This window comes from Onychomys torridus, chromosome 15 (genome assembly GCF_903995425.1).
Source record: "Onychomys torridus chromosome 15, mOncTor1.1, whole genome shotgun sequence".
Classification (NCBI taxonomy): Eukaryota; Metazoa; Chordata; class Mammalia; order Rodentia; family Cricetidae; genus Onychomys; species Onychomys torridus.
Window position 1 is genome coordinate 51,054,317 of NC_050457.1, and position 24,084 is coordinate 51,078,400.

At 41.8% G+C, this 24,084-nt stretch overlaps 1 protein-coding gene across 3 annotated transcripts in view; it reads right to left on the bottom strand.

Annotated features, from left to right (window-relative positions):
- The window catches only part of Npr3 (natriuretic peptide receptor 3), a 63,607-nt gene that overhangs the window by 33,967 nt on the left and 5,556 nt on the right, over positions 1 to 24,084 (bottom strand). For all 3 annotated transcript variants that reach the window (XM_036207128.1, XM_036207127.1, XM_036207129.1), the window contains exons 2-3: positions 19,642 to 19,764; positions 8,582 to 8,748 (exon numbers count right to left, since the gene is read on the bottom strand). In XM_036207128.1, the coding sequence (XP_036063021.1) occupies positions 8,582 to 8,748; positions 19,642 to 19,764 (290 nt within the window). The remainder of the gene's footprint in view (positions 1 to 8,581; positions 8,749 to 19,641; positions 19,765 to 24,084) is intronic.

The window sequence follows — 24,084 nt, forward strand, 5'->3', positions numbered from 1 at the left end:
AGAATTTTAAGAACAAAAAAGGAGATGTGATATCCAAGAGAAGGGTCACACAACACAAGAGAAAACTCAAGGGCAGCTCCAAACTGATGCTATAAAAATAAATTATTCCAAACTGGAGCAGAGAAATAAGGTTAAAATGTTAATATTATTATGTAACAATATTTTACTAAAGCAATAAAAATGAAATAGTGAGAAATATATGAGAGCAAAAAAGAAAATTATCATTAAATGCCAGAGAAGGTACTAGAGAAACAATAGGTGCTCATAAAGCAATATGTGATTATGCTGTAAGCATTTACATGGGCATAATGAAAAAAGCCCTGAATATAATTTTTTAGCTTTTCTTCACTTTAATTTGTAAAAACCTCTTTAACAAGAAATTGTACTATAAAATATTGGGAGTATAGAAGGAAAAAGAAATACTAACAGAGAAAGAGTATGTCAAATAATTTAATCTTTTCTCCATTTCAGGAATCAGGATATAGCACCAAACTTTTAATATCAATATCAACAATATAGTCAATTTTAAAAGCACACAGGCAACATCAGGAAAACACTAACAATAATCATTTTGGTGTAGTCAGAAGCCCAGGGGGGAGAAACTAGGGGGGAATTCGTGTATGTCTGTAATTCTTATGGTACTATAAATTATCTTTAATTAAATGAATTACTTTTCTCATTCGTTATATCATGTCCTTTAAGTCTGGAAAGCAACGTGTTATTTTTATTTAAACAACATCAGGGAAAGAAGGTGAAGTTCACCCAAGGAGAAAGCCAACTGTTAAAGGGCCAATGGGTGAATAAGGTCTCAAAAGTGCCAAACACAATAGGAAGGATGGACTGAGGCCAGAAGTGGGATTTACAGGAAGGAGAACCCCAGGATGCTGCCAGGGCCGAAAAAGTGTCTGCAACTTTGGCTTACACAGTCTTAAGAAACAGTAGTGAGAGCAGGTCTTAGAAAGTCAGCTGACTCACTAGTCCAGAATGAGTGAATGAATGAGTGGGTGGGTGGGTGAGTGATGAATGAGTGGGTGGGTGAGTGAGTGAGTGAGTGAGTGAGTGGATTCCTCTTTCATCTCAGAAACAAAACTAATGATTTCTCTAATATGTGATTAGTTAGGACTTGAGCATTTTCCTCATTTTTCATCTGGGAAAATGATTTTTTTTTTCAATGTAACCCTGCATGAACATCAGTCTTATCCATGTGAATGAACAGGACTCGGGACAAAAGATATACTAACCAGCCAGAGCTGTGGTCTAGTGATTCTCAATCTTTTTTCTACACAGATCCCATCAATGAAACACTGACTCCTCTCTCCAGATGGACACATGATGCACTTACACAGTCTGATATGTAATCACAAAAAGTTAATACATAATAAGGCTAGAAACCTTCAATCCCCTTAAAGTGCTTATGGAAAGCTGGAAGCCTGTGAAAGGGCCCACAGTTTCGGTTTTTCTTCAGGAGAAGGCTGTCCAGCCTGCTACAAGTACCAACCGTATGTCACCGTGCTGAGGAACATGACATTTTCTGTGTACTGACACAAAGATGCATCTCTTATGGGAACCCCAGAGCTCAAGGCTGTGGATATTTTATTCTTACTCATGAGTTTTTAGACGGTCGGGATTCCATCTGGGAGCACTCACTTTCCAGGATCAAGTGCTCCCCCCAGAGAACTTAATAAGCAGCATCTGATAATCAAGAAAATAAGGGCAAAGGGCAACTGCAGCTGAAGAGGACATTGAATCTTAGCCACACTTTGTCAAACATATGAAAGAGTAAAGGGAAAATGATACATTCAAAGTGTGTGTTTTGGACTTGTGGGTACAGAGAAAAGAAGGAAATGTTTCAGCCTGTGGACCTGGCCAGGCTCACACAGAGGGCCTGATACACTTAATCTTTGGGTCATAAGTTTACCTCCTTATTGGGCACATCGTTGTTAAAAGGATCAGACTGATGTAGTGGAAAAAGAAAGTCACTGGCCCCGGAGTCAGAGGACACAACTAATCTCAGCTTGGCCGCCACACAGCGCATTCTAAAACCAAATACCAGCACTCCGGAATTGGAACCACTCCTAGGGCAGAGACCAGGCAGCTCCATTAAAATGCCCTTGAGTGAGAGCCAATGCACATGTAGGTGACTCAATACAAGCCAATGGCAAAGGCCAGGCAGGCACTTGGCAAAACCTTGTCTGAGCCAGACCTTGAGTCACAAGGACTTCTTCAATGGGACATGACTTGTCAGTCTGGATTACTAGTGATCCCAAGGAGTCTTCAGAACCTCTGGGGTGGACCCTTTTGCCACCCTGATACCATTTCCTACAGTGTTGGTGAATAGGAACCCCTGGCTCTGTATTCCTAAGGAGGTTGATACACAAAACCCATTGCTGATGGGCATTGCTGTACGAAGACACATACAGGAAAGGCTAACACACCTCCCTGAGCCTTGGTATTGGCCATTGGAAGGAGAAAAGGTTGGGATTAATGTCTTTCCAGTTCACTAATAATAAGGATGGTAAGCACAATACTAGCTGAGTATCCCTTGCCTAAAATGTTTAGGACCATAAGTATGATTCAGGGTTTTGGATTTTTTGGTCAATTTTGGTAAATATGTATACACACATTGGGAGGTGGGATCCAAGTCTAATTACAAAGTACAGTGATTCCTATACACCTTATACATGTGGCTTGAAGATAATTTTGTACAGTATCTTAACTGACCCTGCATTTTGACTGCAAGCCACCACAAGTTGTGAGTTCTTCACTTGTGATGTCAGCCCAGCACTCAAAGTTTTAGACAGTGTCAGAGTTCAGAAGTTTTGCATTATGGATGCAAAACGGCTTATAACAGTTACCTTTGTCATTCGCGTCCTATGTGCCAAGCATACAAGGAGGAGATGTAAGAATAAACAGACACAGGCATGGCTCCTGCTCACAGAGCTTGGCAGAGGCCAAAGCCCAGCAGAAGATCCCACACATGGGTATGATCACAGCTGAGAGGGGTTCTCTGATGGAAAGGGACTGTACAGAGAGGTGGTATGGCTGTCAGACAAACCATCCTGGGAGAGTGGTATTTGCCTTGAGATCTGAAAGATAAGTAGAACACTAAGGGCACCAGGCACTAGAAGCATCAAGCTAGGAATGTAAGAAATAAGAATAGTAGTTACCAGGCTGGGGATTTAGCTCAGTGGTAGAGCGCTTGCCTAGTGAGCGCAAGGCCCTGGGTTCGATCCTCAGCTCCACCAAAAAAAAAAAAAAAAAATAGTAGTTACCATGCTACCATGCACTGAATACTTACTAGATGCCTAGTGCTGCAATGGATATTATTTGTCTTGTTTCTTGGGTCTTTCGGTAACTTTACTAGTGATTTTCTTCATGTTCTAGTCGATAAACTAAGGCAGAGTTCACAAATATGTCCAAGATAAGAACTATTTAAAGACAGGGCCACATCTATACAACCCCATGTTTTACTTGCTTCATTTTGCTTGAAATAAGGTCTTACTGTGTAGCCCAGGCTGGCCTCAAACTGAAAATTCTCCTGCCTCTGGCCCCTAAGTGCTGATATTACAACCTGGGACTCAAAGATGCATATTTAACCACTGTACCATACTGCCTTCAGTGATGGCCACTGGGCCCCATTAGAGCATGATAATGGACATGGCATAGACTTCTACCAGATTAATAAGTAAGAGGACATTGTAGGTTTGCAACACTATATTAACCTTAAAGAATACATATGGGAGATCTAAGACATATGCAGTAATAACTACATGACTAGTCAGATGTTCAGCACCCGCATTCTCAATGGCAGCCCAGCCTAAGCAATCCTACTTTCTATCACACCACACATGCACCTTTCAACCACCCACCATAGTTTGGTAGACCATGAAGGGACATTTGATTTAGGGTTGCTCGTTTGTAGGTTCCCAGTAGCCTTTGAAAGGACTAGGCTTGACAAGTCCCACCAAGCCATTATATTTCTCCAAAGTATGAACCAGGAAAGGAGAGACTGGAGTTACTACAGGAAGGCAGAATTAACCAAGAAAACTCTAGTAGTGTGATTCATAGATTTAAATCTGGTTGATGTAATCATCAACAGGACCTAGAATTACCTAGGAGGCAAGCCTCTGAACATAGTTGCAAAGGATTCTCCCTCTAGGTTCGGTTAATTGATGTGAAAAGACACCTTAAGTGTAGGCAACACCATTCCATGGCCTGGACTCCCCAGAATATATAACAAAGAAAGAAAAAAAGAAAAGAAGGAAGGAAGGAAGAAAATTAACTACCAAACTCATCTGTGTCCTAACTGTGTGCACCGTGCTCCCACTGCCTCACTGTGCTCCCGCTGCCTCACCGTGCTCCCGCCATCTCATTGTGCTCCTGCTGCCATGCTTTCTTCACTATGATGGGCTATGCCCCTGAGCCAAAATAAACTTTTCTTCCTTAAGTTTCTTTTGTGGGATATTTTGTCACCGTGTCTCAGTCACTGTTCTATTGCTGTGAAGAGACACCATGACCAAGGCAACTCTTAAAAAGAAAGCATTTAATTCAGGGCTTGCTCACAGTTTCAGAGATTTAGTCCATCATTATCAAGGAGCATGGCAGCACACATGGTGTTGCAGGCAGTAGCTAAGAAGTACATCTTGTACTTTCGAAACCTCAAAGCCCAACCCCAATGACACACTTTCTCCAACAAGGCCACACCTACTTCAACAAGGCCACAGTTCCCAATCCTTCTAATCCTTTCAAATAGTGCTGCTCCCTAGTGAGCAAGCATTCAAATATATGAGCCTATGGAGGCCATTCTTAAAAAAAAGAAAAAAAAAACACCACATACAGCAATGAGAAAAACAACACCAAATACATAATCTTATAACAGGATGAAGAACCTGATTGTCACAGCAGTTATAGAGCCAAGTATGGTGGACAACACCTGTAATCCCAGCACTTTCGAGGTTAAAGTAGGAGTATCTGGAGTTCAAAGACATCTTTACATAGTGAGTTCAAGGCTAGCTTGGGATACATGAGATCCTGTCTCAAATATTAAAGAAAGAGAGACAGAGAGAGAGAGAGAGAGAGAGAGAGAGAGAGAGAGAGGGAAGGAGGGAGGGAGGGAGGGAGGGAGGGAAGGAAGGAAGGAAGGAAGGAAGGAAGGAAGGAAGGAAGGAAGGAAGGAAGGAAGAAGTCAAGGCATTGGATGGAATTCAAACACGAAAATCAACACAGGTAATAAAGCATAGAGCTTACCACTCATACTAGCATAAGTAAAACAAGAAATCTTGAGTATTCTGAGTGCATTTTTCAGTGTCAATAACCTGACTGGCATTTTATACATAATCTTCGCAGATGTTACCATGGAGAAACTGAACATTCTATGCAGGGATCTCTCTGTATGGTTTCTTATACTCCATTTATTTTTTTCATTGTTTTCCTTTATTTTTGTGAATTTCATACATTCGTACAATGAAAAGTGATCCTATCTGCCTCCACCCACCTCTAATCTCTTCATGCTTGGAGTTCATGCCTTTTTTTATAACCCACTAAAATCCAGTTATTGCTGCCTACATATACATGCCTCCACTGGAGCTTGGGCAACCTACTCTTGGCCACATCCTCAACAGGAAATGGCTCTCTTTCCCCTGTTTTTCTTAATTAAACTGTTAATATTTTTTAAATAGGGAGTAAGTGATGGAGATGAAGACCAATTTTACAAAAGCAGAGTTGTGTTAATCAGGGCTGGGAGATGGCTCATTTGATAGTGTCTGTATTGGAAAAGCTTTGAGGATCTGAGTACAACCTGTAGCACCCATGTGAAAATCCAGGCATAGCAGCATGCACCTGCAATCCCAGATTCGGGAGGGCAGAGACAGAAAGACCCCTGGGAGTGACTGACCAGCCAGTCTAGCCGAATCAACAAGCACCAGGTTCTGTGAGAAATGCTGCCTCAATAAATAGATAAGATGGAGAGTAAGGAAGACATCCTATATTAACTGCTGAACTCAACATACATGTTCACACACAGACACACATGCTTGAACACACATGTGTCCACACATACACATAAAAAATTGAATTAACCCATCCAAGTTTAGTAAACAAAAATATAAAATCATTGTACCATTAAAGTGGTCAAATCATTTTACTGTTAAAAGAAATCATTGTTATTCTGTCCTTCCAATGTTGCAGTATAGTTTGTTTTAAAAAAATTTATTTTCATATTTTTCCATTTTTGAAAAGATCATAACTTTTACAGGAGTGCTGGCAATATGAATGTGACTCAAAAATGTAAAGTTGGATGAGGGATTTCATTCTGTTTACAGTGCTAAAACAAAACTTCAAAGGCACAAGGCCCTTCCTCACCCTGGACAAGGCAGTCCATACTTGCGCCATTTTTGTTTCAGTTATCCTAAGAAAACATGTCATTTAAGAAAATCCAGAGACCATCAGGCATGGTGGCACATGCCTTTAGTCCCAGCACGCTAGAGGCAGAGGATCTCTGAGTTCAAGGCAATCTGGTTTACACAGTGAGATTCTGTCCAAAAGAAAAGAAAGAAAGGAAGGAAGGAAGGAAGGAAGGAAGGAAGGAAGGAAGGAAGGAAGGAAGGAAGAAAGGAAGGAAGAAAGAAAGAAAGAAAAAGAAAAAAAGAATATCAGAAAACCTTCAACAAAGAAAAATAAAAAGGGAATTTCTCAATCTGAGATGCTCTCTCGTGCCCCACATAGTAAGCACTTTGCTTCATGCACCAGCCAGACAAAATGATGTCATCTGTAGTGACACAAACAGATAAGAAATCTGTTGTATGCGCTTTCATTTTAAAGTTCAGACAACTCAGTACCATGTTGGGATGCTACAGTGCCATAAAACCCTGCTCACAGACCACATGCTGGGGCGGGGGGGGGGGGGGGCGTGATGCAAATGGGGCCACCAAACCACGTGATTGTCAGGGGAAAGCATGGTGCAGATAAGAACTAATGGGTCCACCAAAGTTGCTGGCTATGACATAAAGACAGAGGTGCAGAGCCCATGCTAGGCTCTGTGAACTCAGTTCTGAACAGACAGATAGGATAGCCCATGGATGCAAATACGAGAAGGTAAAGGTCTTGAAGGAAAGCTGAGTCTGCGCGATGCCTTCAGATTGAAGAAGCATCTCCCATTACACTGGTCTAGAGTCCTTGTGGGCCCAGGCTCGTGACTCTGATTCTTTTGCTCCCTCCCACAACACACCACAGCCTAACAACTGTACAAACTAACCTTAGAAGCCACTGGTGCTCAAAAGCACTGCATGAAAAAGTAAAGTGGAGTGTTGGGTGGTGGAACACAGAGAGAGAGAGAGAGAGAGCGCGCTGAGGGGAAAAAAAAGGAAAATACCTTCAGAATTAGAATAAATTATTATAATTACCCCAATACTACTTAAAATTATAAATTATATTTATTTAAAAAGTCAAGCAGCATGGAGAGGCAGTATTATAATTCACAGACGCAAATACTCTTGAAAACACTAGAATCAGGTTAGGAAAATACTAAGAATTATTGCAGTAACAACGTCTTCTTAATGAGACCTTGCTTGGACTACAATTGAAACAAGATTTAGCTTTCTGACCAAGAATAAGTGATAATCCAGAATATCCAAGAAGTATATTGAAAAGCCAACTGTCGTCCAGTGAGTCTCATTAATGTCAGACACCACATGATGAAATAATTGAACTTTAACAACTTCAGGGAGAAATCCAAACAAATCAACACCGTCACTGGGTTTTCAAATCTTAACGTTAATATGGACCATTAGGTAAAATAGTACAGAGATAAACATAAAATGCCTTTATATTTTCATTATTGTCAGGGAAGGGAAGACAGACCAGCATGCCCACCCCAAGCCACTGACTCAGAAGTCCTCTACTCGTCCTGTTCTGAGAAAGAGTTTGCCATTACAACACTGTGGACATCTCTAAAAGTGCCAAAGGCTGCCCAAACAATAGCACCCAGGGAGGGCCTTGACCCTTAGGCCAGGACCAAGCATCTTTAAGATGAATTAGTAACAAGAACACTACCGGAGTGGGAAGACCTAGAACACCCAAGTAGGAAGCAGCTTGCTGCAGAAGGAAAAAACTCCACTGCTCTGCAGGAGACATGAGCAAACCGACCAAGCAGAGGACACAGACTGTCAAAAGAAAGAGCCTGCAAAACCTAAAATATCTCTGCCACCAAGGCTTGGACAAATTAGCCAGGCAGAACTTGGACATCCCTTCAACCGCCTCCTCCCAATCCCTTTCTTGCTTAGTAACTGCTGGGAGTCTACAGACACCCTGCTCTGCATCACAGGTCCCCAGGAAAAGGCAGTTTTCCATCCTGCGGCTGCTGCAAAGAAGTGTAAGTGAGTGACAGGCACGATGATGAGATGGAGGGGTGCGGGGGCAGGGGGAAGTGGCCAGGAAAGAAACACACACAGAAGGCAACAGTGGCATTCAGACTTGGGACTCGGAATTTTTGAATGGCTCAGAATGGGATACTTTGTCACCTCTGGTTTAATTGGAAGCTTGTTTGCAGGATGCTGAAGGGCGAGGCTCATAATCAAGCACTTACGTAATCCTCCTCATTGAGTCCTTGTTTCTCAACAGAACTTTTCACCTCCATGGAAAACTTCTCAAACTCAGGTTTCACGGTCCTCAGTAGGGTGACTGTTTGCAGGGATGAGTAGGCTTGCTTAGCTTCAAAGTCGTGTTTGTCTCCTCTCTTCCACGAGCCATCTCCTACGGGAGAAATGAAAATATTTATAATTCCAAGCCAGTCACCATAAAGAGGCCATTCTCTCTTCTCAACTGCAATGTGTCCCCACATGGTACTTCTGACAGCTGAGGCAAGAGGTATTGTCATAGTTTTGCACTTAGGTGTAATGTGACAATGTCAAAATCATTAAAGGAGAAGGAGTCTCCATGGACACATGTTCCTTTGAAATGTGAGAGAGACAGACAAGCTCTGTTGATGTAATTGTCTTATAATAACTGTGGAACCGCAATTGTCAGCCCCCACCCCACCTCATCCCATCCCCGGAACTGCGGCACTGCAGAAGCAAAGGAAAGCTTTTGTTCCTTTCCATTCATACGAACTTTCAATCCCTACAATACATTATGGAGGTGAACTAAGTCTATTATTGTGCCGTTCAGAGCTGGAACGGCAGGTTACAGTAAGACATAAGGATGGATTGCACGCGAACTGAGTTAGGGCTGTTTAACGTCTTTCATTGCTCAGGGATGAGAAGTGACTTGCGTGGACTTGAGGGTTTATATCTGAATGGTGTTGGCAGCATCACCCAAATTTCTCATTAAACAATGCTAAATCAGTGTGTAAAGTATAGTGAATATTTTGAGCATAAATAATAGATGATTGATGATAGATAGGTAATAGAGACATAAATACACACATAAATACATAGATGATGGATGGATGATAGATATCTTAAATGCTTTTTATGCACAAACTCAGTCCTCATAATATCCTTCCTACTTGACAAATAAGGAAACTGAGGCACAGAGACACTGAGCAGCCTGTTGCTTCACAGCTCCTGCCTCACAAAAGTGAATGCTAATCACCTGGGTAAGTATCCTTCTCTTCTCTTGATTTCGTCTTTGCGACTTGAAGACAGTGTAGACCTCTATCTTATGATAAAAGGTTCTCTTTGAATGAATCATCATTATTAAACCCTGGAGCTCTCTGAAAACAGGATTGCAGCCTGGTACAGTACCTTAAAAGTTAACTGTACACCTCAAGCCCCAGTCTGCGATGATGGCTCGAAGCTCACAGCTCAATGCCATATGAGACCTCTGGGACCTCATGGGACCTCTTGGCATGTGGACATGTACTCACTCTACAGTTCCAGAAGGTCGGTGAAGAATGAAAGACTCTGGGATCTCACCTCAGCTTGAGCCACATGCATCTGAACTGTGTCCATGGTACATGCATAACTCTACAATAGCCAGAGACAACAGCGTAAAAAGTCTTCAACAGTTTCCACCAAATTTGAGAAAGAGATTTGAAGCAAGTAAACAACCAAATAGCACACTGTAAGAGTGGGGAACACAAAAACAAAGCAGAGAAAAGAGGCAATGAGCTCCAACCAGGAGCCGTCTCATATGAAGACAAGGAATGAGTCCAGTCCTAAATGTGTAACTAGGGTTTTCATAGGTGGAGAAGAAGGTGGAAAGGCATGTCTGGCAGAACTCACACCACAGGCAAAGGTGCAAACGCGTATAGATAGCATCCAGCAGACAGTGGATGGAAGATGGATCTCAGTCTGGAAGATGAGAAAAGGCAGAAGTGGAGAGTGTGTTTGTGGAAGCTATCTATTTCATCAGAGTTCTAATAATAGCAACCATTTATTCGTTGCTTACTACTAAGCAATTAATTGGGGAATTACTAAAAGATAAATAAGACAGAGCTGAGAACTTAGTGTGTTAAAGACTAAATCTGTGTTCAATGACCACAAAACTAAAATTCAAGCCACCAAACAAAATTTGACAAAAGCCATCCTTCCTCTTCCTCCCCTACTTCCTCCTCCTCTTCCTCTTCTGCAATCTCTCCCAAACCCTTAGGAGACCACAGCCTAAAAGAAGCAATGCCTGGCTTTGGAGCCAGTGAGCTGTGCTCTCCGTCAAATGCAAAGGAACCCGAAAGGGTTGTCCGTCCCCCAAGGCCCAGACAACACAGCAGTCACTGTCCCAAATTCCAGGAGTTCCCATGGAAGGACCTTCTTCCTACAGACATAAAATAAGCAATAATTAAATAATCCTCTTGTTTTCGATTTTATTTAGTTTTAATTATGTGTATGTGTGCCTACTTGTCCACAGATGCACCACAAGAATACATAGCCTGCAGAGGCCAAAAGAGGGCATTGGATCTCTCCAAACTGGAGTGACAGAGGATTGTTGAACTGCCAAAAATTGATACTGAGAAGCTAACTCAGGTCCTCTGCAAGAGCAGTACACACTCTTAACTGCTGAGCCATCTCTCTAGGCCCTACTGGCTCATTTTTAATTGAATCAGCGTGTCAATACTCTGCTGAAGCTGGTGTACAACATATGCTACTTCCCTATGGTACATGAGTGCCTGAATTTGATCCCCAGACGAGGGTTAAGAGGGCATAAGTAGGGGTACTTATAAGTACTGATTTTCCTAGACAAACAAAATTATAGTTTTCATTAATGGAGATGAGTTCAGTTTTCTCCAGGGACTTAAGAGAAATTCTTAACCTTGTGGGGGTCTTAGGCTATGTTAGAAAATATATGCAGAACTATAATAGCAATTATCTCAGTAAATGAAACAGGAAGAAAATACGTTTCAAAAATAAGTTAAGTCCAGTCCAATAGTGCCAGCAAACATGACTTAAAATATAATAACTTCAGAGTTTTATTTTCTAGAAAAAAAAAATAGAAATTATAATGCTGAATAAATTCAAACCAACCTAAGCAGGTGTCTGTTCACAACTGTAACTTCTTCAGTGAGCTCTTCTCCCACACCCTGAGGAAAGTAAAGATTGATTTGGTGTGGTGTCCTATCAGTGGGGACAAATTTAATTCAGCAGACAGCTAGGTGCCTCTGGAGATTTATGAGCGGAACAGAAGAATGACAGGATGAGGACCAGGCCTTAGGAAACAGCAGTGGATTAGATAAATAAATAAATAGGGTTAGTGTGGGGAGCCACTGAGCATTTGCAGCCACAGTAATCCAAGCACGAGGATAAGAGAGGTCATGTGTGGCAAGTCACAGGCCGGAAACACAAAACCGGCCTCTAGGAGGTCAGGGTCACTAAGACGTTTCCTTTTGTTTTCTTTCTTTCTTTCTTCTTTTCTTCCTTTCTATCTTTTTCTTTTATTTTCTTTTTGGCATTTTTGATATGTTAGTAAATTTAAAAAAAAAAATAAGTATTTTTCTACTTTTATAGTCATAAAACGAGATAGAACCCACGAGAATGAAAACAAGACAACTGTACAAGAGGAATCCCAAACTCTACAATGGCTAGGGAGGGTGGTCAACAGAGAGGGGGTTACGGCAAAGGGAAGAGGAAAACCAGCCGTCCTTAGAAGAAAAGGCCGAGTGATGTGGGGGGGGATCATGTGTGTTAGTGTCACTGCAGAATGCCCAAAGGATACTGCCAGGCTAAGGTTAGAAACAGCTCTGAAGCCAGAGAGAGGACAAGCTAGAAAAGGCACTGGATGCCATTTCTACACTGATCAGGGTTGGAGCCCAGGGGCTGTCTGCCCTAAAGAAGAAAGTGCAGGAAGCAAAGGAGAGAGCTGAGCACAGACTGTTGTTAGTGAACAGAAACGGGAGATAAAGAGGCACTAACAGAACCAGAAAATGAACAGTGGTCTCAAAGCCAGGAGCATAAGATTTCCAGAAAGGAGCAGCTAGAAACCATACATCATCTCATGTAGCAGCCACCAGCTGCATGTGTTACCATTTAAATTCAAATTAACTGAAAATTCAATTCCTTCATCACATTTACCACATTTCAAGGATTCAATAGTCAGCCATGTGTAGGATGTGACCAGTGGCTACCCAAGCAACACAAAATAGAATGTAGCTAGCCTAGTATGGTACTGTATACCTATAATGCTGGGACTCAACAAGCTGGGTTAGAGGATGGCAGGTTTGAGGCCAATCTGGGCAACTAAGCAAGACCATGTACCAAAAAAGGGAGGGATGGAACAAGACAGGACAGGAAAGGGAGGAAGAGAAGAAAAATAGAAGAGAGAGAGAGGAGGGAATGGAAGGGAACAAGGGAAGGGAGGGAGAGAGGAAGGCAGGAAGGGAGGAAGACAGGAAGGCAGGCAGGAAGGCAGGCAGGAAGGCAGGAAGGGAGGAAGGGAGGAAGGCAGGCAGGGAGGAAGGGAGGAAGGGAGGCAGGGAGGAAGGGAGGAAAGCAGGAAGGGAGGAAGGCAGGCAGGCAGGAAGGCAGGAAGGGAGGGAGAGAGGAAGGCAGGCAGGAAGGCAGGAAGGGAGGAAGGGAGGCAGGCAGGAAGGCAGGAAGGCAGGAAGGCAGGAAGGGAGGAAGGAGAGACATGAGGAGTATACCATCCCAATGAAATATATCAATGAAACAGAAAGTCCCATTAAACAGCACTGTTTGGAGGCATGTCCCTTACCAAGACTAAGAAATCTGTCAATAAAGCTACTCGTGACCTTGAGGGAATGGGAACGACTTTCAGGAGAGCAGTATGCATTGATATGTTTTAAAATTACGTGCATATCAATGGTTATTTAATTGCCAATTTGACAGAAGCTATAATCATCTGCCAATGAAGTCTCAATCAGAGACTGTCTAGATTAGCTCCCCCATGTCTGGGGGTATTATCTTGATAGGTAGAAAGACTCAGCCACTGCAGGCGGCATCACTACCTGGATTGTTCTGGATTGTGTGAAAGTGAAGGCTGAACATCAGCGTGTATCCATCAGCGCATTGTCCTTTGCTCTAATCCCTGTCTCTTTGACTTCCCATCAACGTCAGGGTATCTTATCACAGCAAAAGGAAACAAAATTGTGTGTCTATCTGTCTATGTGAGTGTAGGCATACATGCACGTCTGTGCACACCTCTGTATGCATGAAGACCAGAAGATGATATCAAAACCCTCAGAACTGGAATTACAGGTATGTGCAGGATGCCTGGATTGACATGTGGGTGCTGGGCTCTGAATTCCAATCCTCACGATTGGGTAGCAAGGGCTTTTAAGCCCTGAGCCATCTCTTCAGCCCCTAGTGTAGCGTTTTCACAACTGTCCTAACCAAGGAATTAATAAGAAGAAAAAGAAGTCTGATCCTGAGAAGTAGGGTAGAAAAGAGGAGGGTTCTTTGCTGTTGTTTCAGAGTAAGGGAAAGTATGTGCTTGGGTTTGCTTTGTTTGATTTTAATAGTACAGGAACTCAAGCTTGCACTGAGTGAACAACACCCTGAACATGTGTGAAAGGGGAGACAGTCTGTGTTTAGCAATTCTGTGGCCAGGAAGCTGGCTCCAATGACTACTGCCTATGTTCCAATAACTGTGACATCCTGCAACTCCCAGCACCTATCAAGGATTGAGCACACAGTAGGCCTTCAATGTATGTCTGCCCGAGAACTGAGTGCCTGTCATTCACCTACCCTGCCTGCCTGCCACTGCAGCTCTTCAGCTCTAGTGACTGTAAGTGAAAGGAAAGCGCCAATCTTGCCTCATCTTACCCACTCTACACTGTCCCAGTGTCACACAGTACCAGGGGCTAGACTCCCAGACATGCCCAACGGTACCACACACAGCTCAGCTCAATACAGCCGCTTTGCCAGAAGCATTGAAATTTTTTTTTCTTTTTTTTTTTTTGAGCTGAGGAGTGAACCCCGGGCCTTGGACTTGCTAGGCAAGCGCTCTACCACTGAGCTAAACCCCCAACCCCACAATTTTCTATGCTCACAGTAATTCTATGAAAAAGATTGCCTCACAAATAAGGAAACCAAGGGGCTAGGAGATTAATCATAGAAACAGGAGCAAATGCAAGCCAGAGCCCAGGTGCTTGATCCCTGTCCCAACTATGTTCAGCTCCTCCAAGCTGAGGCTCTCCAGGATGTAACACTGCATGTGTCGTGCACAGCACATGGGTTCAAAAGAAAATGGTAGTACAGGAAAAATAGGAGAAGTCCTAAAATGCTGCCAGACACCCACCACAGCCAAAGGATTATATGAGAATTCCTTTGTTTTTCCTCTTTGCTCCAAATTGACATTAATGTGCATATATCATCCTTGTGGCAAAGCATTATAAATCCAATCCCTCCCCTTGTGTCTGTGTTCGACTTTCCTTCAGACCTCCCCTGAATTCCTGCTGTTTGAGCTCTCAGGAAGGCAAGGGGAGTGCAGCCACAGTCCAGGCAGTTGCCGTTGGGATTGTGCAAGTCTCTTCCCACGGTATAGCTCTGGAGAAGGTCACCAGGAAGCTAATAAGACCAGAGACAAATGCCAGCCGATGCTGTGAAAACATCTGTGAGGCAATACGATCATCTACCCTCTAGATTTTTTTCTTTTTAAGTCCAGTTTTAAAATCCCTTCAAGCACTTTAGTTCCCCTGTATTGTATTATACACGGAACTCTTGTTGCCATAGAATTTAGGCAAGTCCGGAGATAATTCTGAGGTCTCACCAAGATTGAGACATTTAGTAATCAAAGAAAATAGACACATGGTCGACTGTGTTTTCTAAAAGTACCAGTGAAAATGGATGACTTGCCTCTAGAACAGAGGTTCTCAACCTGTGGGTCGTGACCCCTCTGTCAGTCACATGGTAGATAGATATTCTGCAAATTTACGTTACGATTCATAACAGTAGCAAAATTAGAGTTATAAAGTAGCAACGAAATAATTTTGTGGTGGGCGGTCACCACAACATGAAACTGTCTTAAAGGGTCGCAGCATTAGGAAGGTTGGAAACCACTGCTCCAGATCTAGTATAGAGTTTGTGTGAGGAGCCATAGGGAAAGCTTTTGGGATCAGAGCTCTGGTTATGGGGGCTTAAATTATCAAAGAAGCCTCTGGATCCTCTGGAATGCTGGTTCAGATGACTCTGCCCACTGTATGATTCCATTGGTCACTCCTGCTCCAAGGAAGAAGACACTTCATGGTCTGTGGAAGACACAGAAAGGTACCACACTACACCCACCATCTCTCCCTCCTCACTCACAGAATCCCACTTTGGTTTTGGAGTCCAACTGAGAATACAATTTCTGACCTGGCTTTTATCCAGGGGTAGCCAATCTCAAACAGCCAGAAGTTGAGTAGAGCCTCCATGGTAGCCAACCAAGAGAATGGAGCCACCTGAACGGATCTCTCATCTGCTAACCTTGACCTAGCTTCACTAGAATTAAGGCATGACCCCTGGCCACAGTCTTTGATAAATGAAAACAGAGACAGGAAACATCAGAAACTTGTAACAGCGATGACCTTATAGACTCAGATCCCTAAGGTCAAAGGTTTCCAAGGTCAAAGAAAAGTAGGACTAACAAAGAAAGCAACAAATATTTGTTAAATAGTTTCTACATTTCCTCAGGTCTGCCGGGTAGTTAACTAACATCCGCTCACGTGTTCCCGTGTTGCTCGGCATGATGTATCCTTAGAAGAGACTAAGGCGGCAGGGGAGGGCAGGTTAACTCACGTTCAAAGACTGTCTTTTAGGTGTTAACTCTTAGGTCTTAGCAGTTAAGACTTAGAATGTGGGTCAGTCTTTCAGGCTAATTGAGATCGGAGCCCAAAGTCTGAGCATTACAGTCAAATGTAAAGTGATGCCGATTTCATCAGGAACATCAAGAATTCCTTGTGATTTGTGTGTTTGCAACTAAATTATCAAGAAAACAAAACTGGAGCTAAAGAGCTGGCTTGGCAGTTAGGAGCAGAGGACCTGAGTTTGGTTCTCAGCGCCACATGGTGGTTCACAACCAGATGCTGTCTTCGCCCTCTGTGGGCGCCACACATATAAACATACACATACATACACATACGTACACACATACATACATATACCTACATACATACACATATATACATTCATACAAACATGCATACATACAAACATACACATGCATACATACATGCACATACATACATACAATATACACACATACATACACACATACATACATACATACACACATACATATACATACATACATACGTTCATACATGCATACATATACATTCATACATGCCAGGTAAACATCCACACACATACACACATAACACAAAAGACAGATCTAAAACAAAAAAAAATTGAAAAGAAAACAAAAATTGAATCCATGGAATAAGAAGGTTTTTAATGTATAAATAAATAATCTAAAATAAAGATATATACGCATGAGTTCCCTATTACTTTTGCAAGTTTTCTATAAGTCTAAAAGTCACAGGTTGCTCAAGCTAAAGTTGTTAGTTTTGCCCAGGAACAGTGTCATATGCCTTTAATACTAGCACTTGGGAGACAGTCCAGTGGATCTCTGTGCATTCAAGGCCAGCCTGGCCTACACAGCGAGTTCCAGGATAACCAGGGCTACACAGAGAGACTCTGGCTCAAAAAAATTAAGTGTAAATTTAAAAAGTGGTTAATTTTATATTTCTAAAAAATTTTAAATGTAATTTTACAATGTGTATATTAAAAATAAAACTGGAAGGTGATACTGAAGAAATGACACAGAATATAAAATAATAGTAATAAAATTTAAGAAATAAATAAACAAAAATGGGCCTGTACAATGGCTTAGCAAGTAAAGGCACCTGCCACCCAAACTGATGACCTGCATTCAGTGCCCAGAACTCACATAAAGGTGGAAGGAGAGAGACAGCTCCATAAAGCTATAATCTGACCGCCACATGAACACCACAGCAAGTGTATATATACACACACACACACACACACACACACACACACACACACATACACACGATAAGATAAAAATTAAAAATATAAATTTCAATAAATAAAGTTATAACTTGCAAAATTGATAAAGGATACAAGAATATAGAAAATTTCATCATTATCCAATATAAATTGATAAAACCTCTGTATGAGGAAAGTTACCAATTCCTATCAATGTTTGCATTTAACAATTGAGCCAGCATTTTTACCTCGAGGAATTTATATTGTATAATATGTAATATATGTCTAACTGTGTGACTATAAGTGTATATACATATCAGACTATTCAATATATACTGTTCTTTATAACAAGAGGCTGGGAGCAGTGTTAAGAAATAGAGATTAATTAAAGATGTACTAGGTAGGTGTACCATAATATGATCATTTTATTGAAAATATTCTTGTGAAATATGCATACATATAAGACAAAATATATATTTCTTTTTTCTTTAAGATATGTAAATGTCTAAGAAATTGCAATGTAACTTTTTATCTGAGTGGCAGAATTTTGACTTATTTTCTTCCAGTTGTTTTTATAGATTTTCCAAATTTTCTGCAGTGCTCATTTATTATAATAATAGAATCCTAGTAGTAATACTTGTTATTAGGTACTGCATGCATAACGCATGTAAATGTGTGTCTCTTAATAGCATGCATTCTTACACACCAACTTCAATTCTGTATTTCATCCTGTAAGACAGAATAGATGTTTAACCTGTTTTGACCCCTGTGTTAAAGAACTCCAGGCTGCAGCTGCTAGTATTATGACATTCTGGTCTTAAGTCAATGAGTGAGGACAGCATCCCACTTAACAGAAAGGAGGAAGGGAGAGACTGTAACGACAGTGAACAGCACGAAATATTGCATTTATCCTTCGAGCACCACATCTCCAGAGCTATTCATCACAGGAAGCAGTGGCTACTTTTGTTTCATCAACTTTTCTTTATTCCCCAGAAGTATGTTATATTATCTGAATATACACAATGATCACTGCTTAAGTAAGCCAGGAAGTCAGGGCAGGAAACCACAGTGAATGTTTAAAGGCTTGGAGCCTATCTAAATAACTATATATCATCGGCAAGCACTCGCAAGTAGAGCTCGCCATAAACATGCCATCTGTGATCTGCAGCTTTAGAGCTGTGTGGCTTTGAGCAGCCAGTGTATATGTTTGAGGAAATGTCCTGCAGTCCTGAAGTGTCTGCTTCTGAGAGCATCCTAATTACAGTGGGAGGAAAAGCCTTGTATTTGTGATCATGATGAGCCCCTTAAGCATTCTTCCATTACATGGAGGACTGGAGAGATGGTTCAAGGGTTATGAGTCCTGGCTGCTCTCTCAGAGGACCCAGATTCAACTCCCAGCACCCACATGACTTACAACAGTTTGTAATGCTAGTTCCCAGGGTATCCTATGCCCTCTATTGGCCTCTTTGGATACTGCACACATGTGATGCACAGACATACATGTGATGCACAGACATACATGCAGGCAAAACACCCAAGCAGATACGATAAATACTTATTTTATTAAAAAAAAAAAATAATCCTCTATTACACAGACCTTGGGAGTTTCCCTAAACCCATTATAAGGAATCAAAGATGTCTTCACCCTATATGTCAATGGCTCATGAAATTCTACTTAAGAGAGGATTAAGGTATAGTGACTTCCAAGTGCTTTTGTCAAAACTTGCAATATTTGTTATTTTATTTTCTATTATAGCCTATAAGAGATGCATGTGCAATATGAATAAATATTATCTATATTTACATATTGTTATAATACAAAAAGTTTTATGAAGCAATACATACTCTAACTATGGCACACATTGACATATTCTATCATATAGCCTTATGTTCTAATCTGTTCCTGATACCTAAAATTCTTTCCCAAGCCACACTTAAATTATTCTGGCAATCTGCTATGACAAGGACATTTGGTGCCTGTGTGTATATTCCTGTGGAGTTAGGAATGGACTATGCCGACCCACACAGAAGTTCCTTGACACCCCAGACACATGGTGTCTTTTGCTCCCACTGGGTTCTTGGAAAAGATGCAAAGCTTGAGAAACTATGAGGCATTGTAGAAGTGCTCAGAATCATGAATTTTCAAAAGCAAACGTGGCTCCCGTGGTAACTGAAATCACATCTATAGACCTCACTAGAGCTTTTGACTCTTTCTCATCCCTCTTTCTGGCATTTTAAGAGAGTTGGGGAGGCTGGACACGGTTACCATAGGAAGAACTGTTGAAGAGTTCAATGTTGAAGAAGGCGTAGTCTCCGCTGGTCATGCCATGTCTGTGCACCGCCAACATGATGCTCCGAATGGTGTCACCGCTGGCACACATGATAACCACTGGGGAAAGAAACAGTGTGTGAGTTACCCAAACACCTCAGGCTGACAGCAGCCCCAAACAGCCAGGTTACAACAGATGCAAAATAGGACATTTATGTAGTCTTGAATAGCTCTTCATACACTACCTAATTCATGGTCACCACTTATACCAGGACGTACAATCCCAGATCCCAGAGCATTCCCAAAAGTTGGGTAGAAAAACATACCATGTTTTCCCTCAACATACATACCTATGATAAAACTTCACTTCTAAGTTAGACACTGTGACAGATTAGCAATAGTAACTAATAATAAAATAGAACAATTATAATAATATACTACAACAAAAGTAACTTCAAACTTATGAATTGTTTGCCTGAAGAAATTTTCATTTAAAATTTTCAAGCCACGTGGTTTTGGGTAGCTAAATCCTAAGATGAAACCATAGGTAAAAGGGAAATCCACAATAACTTTAACTTAGAGGAACTTAGCAAACACCACCATACCCAAGCATTAGGAGGCAGCATCGCTACGAGAACACAGACACAGTAACCTCCTGATGGAACACACAGAAGGCCAGAAATATACAAATAGGCAAAATGCATCTGGTCAGAAGGAAGCGGCTACAAATCCAGCCTAAGAGATGGTAGGATGAGTGATCCATCCATGCTCCTTAAAATACAAGTAAAAGGTCTTCTGTAAGGATGTCATGAGACATTTCATAGTTGGTGAAACTTGACTTAAGGTCGGTAGCTAGACAGCAGGATGTGTTTGCATTAAAGCTCTTGTCATTCAGGACTACTATTGCAGTTATTTATGTAAATATCCTTGTTCTTAAATGTTTTGAGAAGGCTGGGGGTGTGACTCAGTCTATAGAGTCCTTGCTTAGAGTGCCCACAGCTATGGGTTTGGTCCGCAGCACCACAGAAAACTGGGTACAGTGGTATACCCCTGTAACCTCAGCTCTGTGTGGGTCCTCCTTGAAATCTGAGGCCAGACTATGTTAAATAAGACTTTGTCTCAAAGAAAGGAAATGTGTTTAGTGATATAGAAGCATGATCCTGTAAATTATTCTCAAACGTTTCATAACATAATCTTTGTAATTTTGTATATATGTATGTTTATACAAACACATATCAATAGTATTCATATCATTGTGGTTCATGTCTGTAATCCCAGAACTTTGAAGGCAGAGATAGAAGAATCATGAGTTCAAGGCTACCTTGGGAGATCTATATATGAAATCAGAAAAGACAGAAGAAAGAGGGGGGAGATATGCAAAATGTTAAGACAAAATGACAAAGTATTAACAATTGGTGAAATTTGAGTGAAGGCTTTAAAGCAAGAAGAGTTGGGCATGGTGGTTTGTGCCTATAATTCCAGTACAAGGGAAGCTGAGGCAGGATGATTGCCATGAGTTTCAGGGTAGTCTGGGCTACATAGTGAGCTCTAGGCCACCTGAGCTGCACTGTAAGACCCTGCCTGAAAAACAAAGCAAATGAAAACAGACAGGGGAGAATGGTGAGTACTCATTCTTAGTAACACAGTAAACACGTTCTCCGGGGAAAGCAGGGGGATGGGTTCAGAAAGAACAGTCCTCTGGCAAATCAGCCATAGGTATACACCTTCTTCTGTGTTCATTTACAAACATTATTCTGAAGGAGGCCCAACACACAGAGGAAATGGATATTAAGATCTCAGCATACATGTATACACACACACACACACACACACATACACACACACACACACACACACACACACACACACACACACACATTCACTTTCCATGTTCTCTCAGTTTGTAGTCACACTGTCAAATATAAGAGGCTCTAAACAGCTGTAAGAGATGGTTGCCCATGACCTAAGAGTGACACAGGGTAAAGTGAAGTGGAGTCTTGGCCACTGTCCAGTCAATCTGCTGGGATTTGGCTCGCAGGCCCTGTGACCAGGAGAACTGTATCTGCCCCTTACACAGAGTGTGAGAAGAGCCACGGAAGCCTAGGTGCTTGCAAATGGCCTTATCAGGATGCATACCAGCCCTCTGAGATGTGTGTGCTCTTTGTAAAAGTAGGGGTGCTAAAAGACATAAAACAAATTGCAGGCTGTACCCGAACAGCCTTGACATTCTGCACAGAGGCCTGGACCCCTACTGATACACCGTTCACTGTACACATTAGCTCAGGGTGTCGGGCTATGACTGACATTTTTAACTACAGAAAGGCTTCATGCACAGGGCAACAGCACTTTAGAAACCATGGTTTTGAGACAATGCCTAACTCCTGAAGCCCATAACACTAAGAGTAGGTGTGTTGTTTCTTTGGGAAATATAATTATACATTTGGGATTTTAGAAAAATCCCATGATGTCTCAATAAAGAAGCTCTCAAAGAAACTCTTAATTACTAACTTGGGCCCTCATTTTTGATCAAGCCCCTTCAATGGGAAAAATCACAGGCAGGGCATCTCGTAAAATAGCCAACAAGAGGCTAACGCTGAGCAAGTCCAAAGAGCACAGACTCCAAGAGGGGATAGCTCCAGAGGGACCCAGGAAGCTCGGATTGGCTGTCTACTAAGGAGCCTTTATCAACCTGCATCAGTTGTCTAGAATTGAGCGTCTCTCAACTGTCACTTGTAGAAACTGATTCTGCTGGTACGTTGGGCACATAGCCTGCATGATATTTATAGATTGTCAGAACTGTGAGTTGCTTAAGTTCTACGGGGAGCCAGAAGGATCATGAATACACTTGTGTCAATATCTCCTGTATCCAGGCATGATAACTAGGGAGCCAAATTATAAGTCATGGGATGCTACAAAGGGGGTCAATATGAATCAGAGAAGCTGGTGAGGTGGTTTAAGTATCCAAAGGCACCGGGTATTGACCCTAAGCATCCTTTTGAGAGCTCTACCTGCCCTAGGATAGAACAGACTGTACCCTGAGACCAAAGAACTAGCATCTGTAAGTCTCTCAAGGGCTTTCATGTGCCCCTTCACTAGTCCCAGCAAGAGAGAAAGTAGTGAATTATCTTAATGATGAGTCTGGAAGAGCAGGAGAGGTATGCTGGGCTCTTTCTTCTCCTTTGAGGTATCTCCACTTGCATACAGCACTTTGTTGACATGTGGGTAAAGGGTTGCTCCTGGAAGAGGACTTTGAAGTAAGTGACACTCTCCATGGTTTGTGGCTGTCCCTACCTACAGCGGATGGTGAGAAGACCTCTTTGGCAGCATTTTTAAATGCATGCTTTCCAACTAGTTTCAAGGAACAATAAAAAGGGCATTTCCCATGTTCTCCACCTGAATCTTACACTCATGTTCCTGTAGGTCTATACTTAGACACAGGAGAGGGGGCTTCTGCATGGAGGCAGAGCAGAATGTACCACATGCTGCATACTGAAAGTGTGATCACAGAAATGAAAAGGTCAATAGTAGAGGCTGGAGAATTGGCTCAGGGGTTAAGAGTACTTATTGTTGCAAAGGACTCAGGTTTGATTCCCAGTACCCACACGGAGGCTCATCACCACCTTGGGCACCAAGGCACTAGGCACCAGGTACACATGTGATGCACAATATACAGGCATGCAAAACATTAATGCTCATAAAAATAATACAAAAATAAATCTAAACATTTTAAATGTGATAGTAATTTTGGAGAGCAGCCCAAAGAAATCCCCAAACAAAAGGCATTTTTTTCATTGGGGGGGAAAAAGTAGAAAACAAGAATTGCAGAGAATCAGTCAGGTGGTCTGACATCAAATTAACAATGCATAGTAAAAATGAAGGGAATAAAATTATCAAAGAAATCATTTAAGAAGTTTTCTTAGAACTAAAAGACTTGAGCTTCTGAGGACATGGGGCGACCAAGGCATAAGCAAAACACTAGCAATAGTGTGGCCGTGGTGAAGTGTTAGGCTATAGAGAGCAAAAAGAAGAGTCTAACATTTTCTGGGTGGGGGAGGAATAATAAACACTAAGTCCAGAATCTAAACCAATTCAAACTAACAGCAACTTCAGAATCTAGAAGACAAGGGAGTAATGATATCAAATTCTGAGGGGGAGAATTACATATAGCATTGACTTTGTGCAGTTTTACAATTATGTATAAGGGCAAAATAAAAACATTTTCAGTCGTGAAACATTTCAAAATGTATCTCTCATCCATCCTTTGTCAGGAAGCTCCTGGATGATGTGGTCCACCAAAACGAGACAGGGAACAGGCTCAGAATGAGAGATGGTGGAAGTCTTGGGAAAACACTCCATAAAGAGCTCAGAGTGAGGAGAGTGCAGAATGCCAAGAAAATGACTAAGCTGAAACAGCTCAGGAGCCTGGAATAGAGAATTTAC